The sequence below is a fragment of the Elaeis guineensis genome, chromosome 1 (genome assembly GCF_000442705.2).
Source record: "Elaeis guineensis isolate ETL-2024a chromosome 1, EG11, whole genome shotgun sequence".
Taxonomy (NCBI): domain Eukaryota; kingdom Viridiplantae; phylum Streptophyta; class Magnoliopsida; order Arecales; family Arecaceae; genus Elaeis; species Elaeis guineensis.
In genome coordinates, this window is record NC_025993.2 from 114,100,056 (window position 1) to 114,103,834 (window position 3,779).

The 3,779-nt window shown below is 41.9% G+C and overlaps 1 protein-coding gene across 1 annotated transcript; it reads right to left on the reverse strand.

The window, feature by feature from the left end:
• Nucleotides 1–643: 643 nt before the first annotated feature.
• LOC105038645 (uncharacterized) lies at nucleotides 644–3,236 on the reverse strand. The gene is made up of 3 exons (XM_010914514.4): nucleotides 2,627–3,236; nucleotides 982–1,613; nucleotides 644–876 (listed from the first exon to the last, which is right to left on the reverse strand). The coding sequence occupies exons 1-2, from the start codon at nucleotides 3,195–3,197 to the stop codon at nucleotides 1,024–1,026; spliced, it is 1,161 nt and encodes a 386-aa protein (XP_010912816.2). The 5' UTR covers nucleotides 3,198–3,236; the 3' UTR covers nucleotides 644–876; nucleotides 982–1,023.
• Between the last annotated feature and the right edge of the window lie 543 nt (nucleotides 3,237–3,779).

The window sequence follows — 3,779 nt, forward strand, 5'->3', positions numbered from 1 at the left end:
CAGGCTCTCCAAGAACCATTCAGAAGTCACTTCCTCAATTATTTCTTCCTTGTCTCTTTCTTTCTTTTTATAGGCAGCACTAAAAGGTCCAGATGTCTAGGGTTTATTGGTGTTATTGTACCACTACTTCAACCAACCTCCATGCTCCACTGTCCGATCTATAGTTTTTTGAGGGGCAGCATGCATGGAAATCTCTAGTGTACCGCACAGCCACCTTGGGTGAGCCCTCCGGATCCGCTATCTATATATAAATCCTAATCCATGGTGTGGGTCTGATCGATGAGACCACCCTATTTGATTCTTGCAAGTCCAAGAAACAATTTTTGTACCAAATAATACTTACACCGGGGGGGGGCATAAAATTTTTATGACCGAACCGATTATAAAAAAAATTATTATCGGACCATCGTGATCTATATATTGAGATATTCATCAAAAAAATAAATAATTATATAATATTTATTTAAATTATTTAAATATTTTTAAAATTTATTTTTTAAATATTTTAATATATTTATGTGCGTATGATTTTTTTTTTATTTTTATCATAGATATTTTTTAAACATAGCCGATCATAATTTCTTTTATATGATCCGTCGTATTATAGAAATTTTATCCGGGAGAAAGGGGAAGGACAAGTAAATTGATGCAGAGTACGTACTTTATTGTCCAAATAGTGCAACAGCACGGCCTCTTAAAACAAATGTCCCTAGAAGTAATAGGCCCAACACGTACAAGCATACAGCAAATACCAATGTACCGAGGAAACAAATAGTATAAAATAAACCACCCAACCGAGCTAGATCTTTCTTTGATACCAGAAGGCCTCTCTTTGGCATCTCTTCCACCCTTCCTTTATTCCACCAGCCCTACAACCTGCAAGGAAATCATTTTATGAGCATCAAATGGAAAGCAACTCGAGAGCATGAGAGGTGATAAGCTCACAAAACTAACAAGTACTATACATGAAGAGTAACTTACATGATTACGAAGGAGGGAAAGAGTCCATCCATGGGTTTATGCTTAGTAGTAGGTGGGAGGTGGTGGTGGGGAGGTGTAGTGGTAGGGAGGAGGTGGGGACTTTATTGGTGGTGGAGGGGACTTGTAGACATAGGGAGGAGGAGGAGATGGTGAAGGTGGTGGTGGAGACTTGTATACATAGGGAGGAGGGGGAGATGGTGAGGGTGGTGGTGGGGACTTGTACACATAGGGAGGAGGAGGAGATGGTGAGGGTGGTGGTGGTGACTTGTATACATAGGGAGGAGGAGGAGACTTCATCGGCGGTGGAGGGGACTTATAGTAGTAAGGGGGCATGAACTTGTTGCACTCCTCGGAGGGCTTTTCCGGGGCAAAGGCGAGGGGCTTGGCCATGAGGACCACCTCCTCGTGGGACTTGGACTCAACCTCGAGCTTGGCCCCCTTGTTGAGCTCGGTGGGGATGTTGCATGTCGACCCCTTGGGCGCGGCGTCGAGCTCGACCTTGCAAGCCTCAGTGCCATACTTGGAGTAGGGGAAGCCTTCGACGACGACGCTGTATTTGCCGTAGCTCTTGGTCTCGCCGTAGGCCACGTAGGCCTTGGAGCCGGCCATGCACGTCACCTTAACGATGGCACCTGAAACCATACGACGATAATAGAATCGGCCGGTGATCTAACTAATGAGTCATGAACAACGTCAGTGGACTTGGGCTTCAAACTTAGTCTTTTATTTATTACAGTTATGTCTGCCCATATGATGTTTTGTGTGTGTGTGTGTGTGTGTGAGAGAGAGAGAGAGATGACTTGAGTTTAGTTAGTTTTTTTTTTTTTTTGGATCATGATAACTTTAGTTAGTAATCAAGATTTTTCAAGAAAGTTGGCGATTGTTTAGTTAGTTTCTTACTTGTTCTGGGTTGTTGGGATACTGTCAAGGGTTTAGCTAATCCCATCACAACATATCATAACCCAACAGCCCTATATATGACTATAGCATTTATGCCGGAATTTTCAATACCTTCTCCAATATTTGACTTTTCTATGTAATGGAAATTTGATAGGGAGGGAACAGAAGAAACTGATAACACCAGTCTGCAATGTTCCTCCAAGTCAAAATAGGAACCAACATATTTTGGACATCACTCGGGAAGCACATCGCCTATGAACACCATGGTTTCTGCAATAGAAGTTGACTGTCACTTGAGGATTGGGAATATTAGCAGGCTTTCTGTATTAGTATTTTGTAATTGGGGGAAACAGCATCGTTTCCTTCTATGCAATCTTTTTCTTATTCAACTTTCTTCTGGTTCCATAACCAAGTTGTTACGTTTCTGATGTAACCTACCTATATTATTAATAAATAACGGAGGTTATACCTTCTTTTCATCAAAAAAAAAAAAAGAAAGATAGGGAGGGAATCAGAAATGTCAATGATATTTAAATGAAAAGAAGGAAGGCAGATATAGATGCATTCATAGCTAGTAAGAAATGCAAGATTTTTTTCACCAAAAAAATGAAATTCAAAAGTAATCCAATTTAATATATATAATGGAAACTTGCCATTGTATACACACTATGCATCACAAATGGAATAGTAATATATCACTTATTTGACTCAAAATTTTATCCTTTTTTAACTCAAAATTTCCTACCTTCAAGGAGTTTCTTGATGTGGGAATCCACTGTGTCTTTCCAATCATAGCACTCGTAACAGTAGACCTGTCCAACTACCTTGACAACAGGCTCATCGTAGTATGGAGGAGGTGGAGATTTGTAGTAGTATGGTGGAGGTGATTTTGATGGTGGAGGTGGGGACTTGTAATAATAGGGTGGTGGAGGGGACTTCTTTGGTGGTGGTGGAGATGCATAATGGTAAGGTGGCGGAGGAGATGGCGAAGGTGGTGGAGGAGACTTGTAGACATATGGTGGAGGTGGTGACTTCTCTGGAGGTGGAGGGGACACATATTTGTATGGTGGTGGAGGTGAAGGAGAAGGTGGTGGAGGAGACTTGTAAACATATGGTGGAGGAGGAGATGGTGATGGTGGAGGAGGGGACTTGTAGACATATGGTGGAGGAGGTGAAGGCGAGGGCGGTGGCGGCGACTTATAGTCGTACGAATCACCGGAGACGGTGGCTACATTGCTAGTGAAGAGAATGGCTAAGGCCACGGCAAGAGCCGGCAATAGACGACCCCTTGGAGGGTCGCCAACTTGAGCCTTCATGGCCCGCTAGTGAGGGGAGGGAAGGGGGAGGAATCAAGGGTGGATAGGGGAATTGGTTTGGATGCCAAAACCTGTCTCACAACAGGGTATTTATAGGGGAAATTCATTAGAACAAAGCTGTCAAAAGGTTATTATTGTATTGGTTTTAGTCTTTGAGCATTTCTCGTCCCCCCCACCCATATCTCTTATCTCTTCTCAGTTTGAAGTTGGCCATGAACGAGTCATATGTGCACATTAATAGCGTGTGCTAGCTGTCTGCCACTCCTTGGATATACGTGTTAAAGATCAGTGATCTAAGATTACCCAAAAAAATAAAAAGAAAAATCATGAGTCTACTTTCTTCAAGAGGTACAAAAAGTACTACTAAAGTCTAAATGTACACATAGTCTTGGTGATCATTTTTCAAATTGATACTTCTTACGCATGCTAAAGTATATGTTGACAAAGTATAATAGTAGTTGTGAGTTCGAGTTAGACTTCTTCCCTGCATCATAATAATAATAATACAAGAGCAGCAAATTTCTGAGGGGACTCCAACAAATGGCAGCAGCTTCCATGTCCTCAAGGCTTCTATTAATTTCT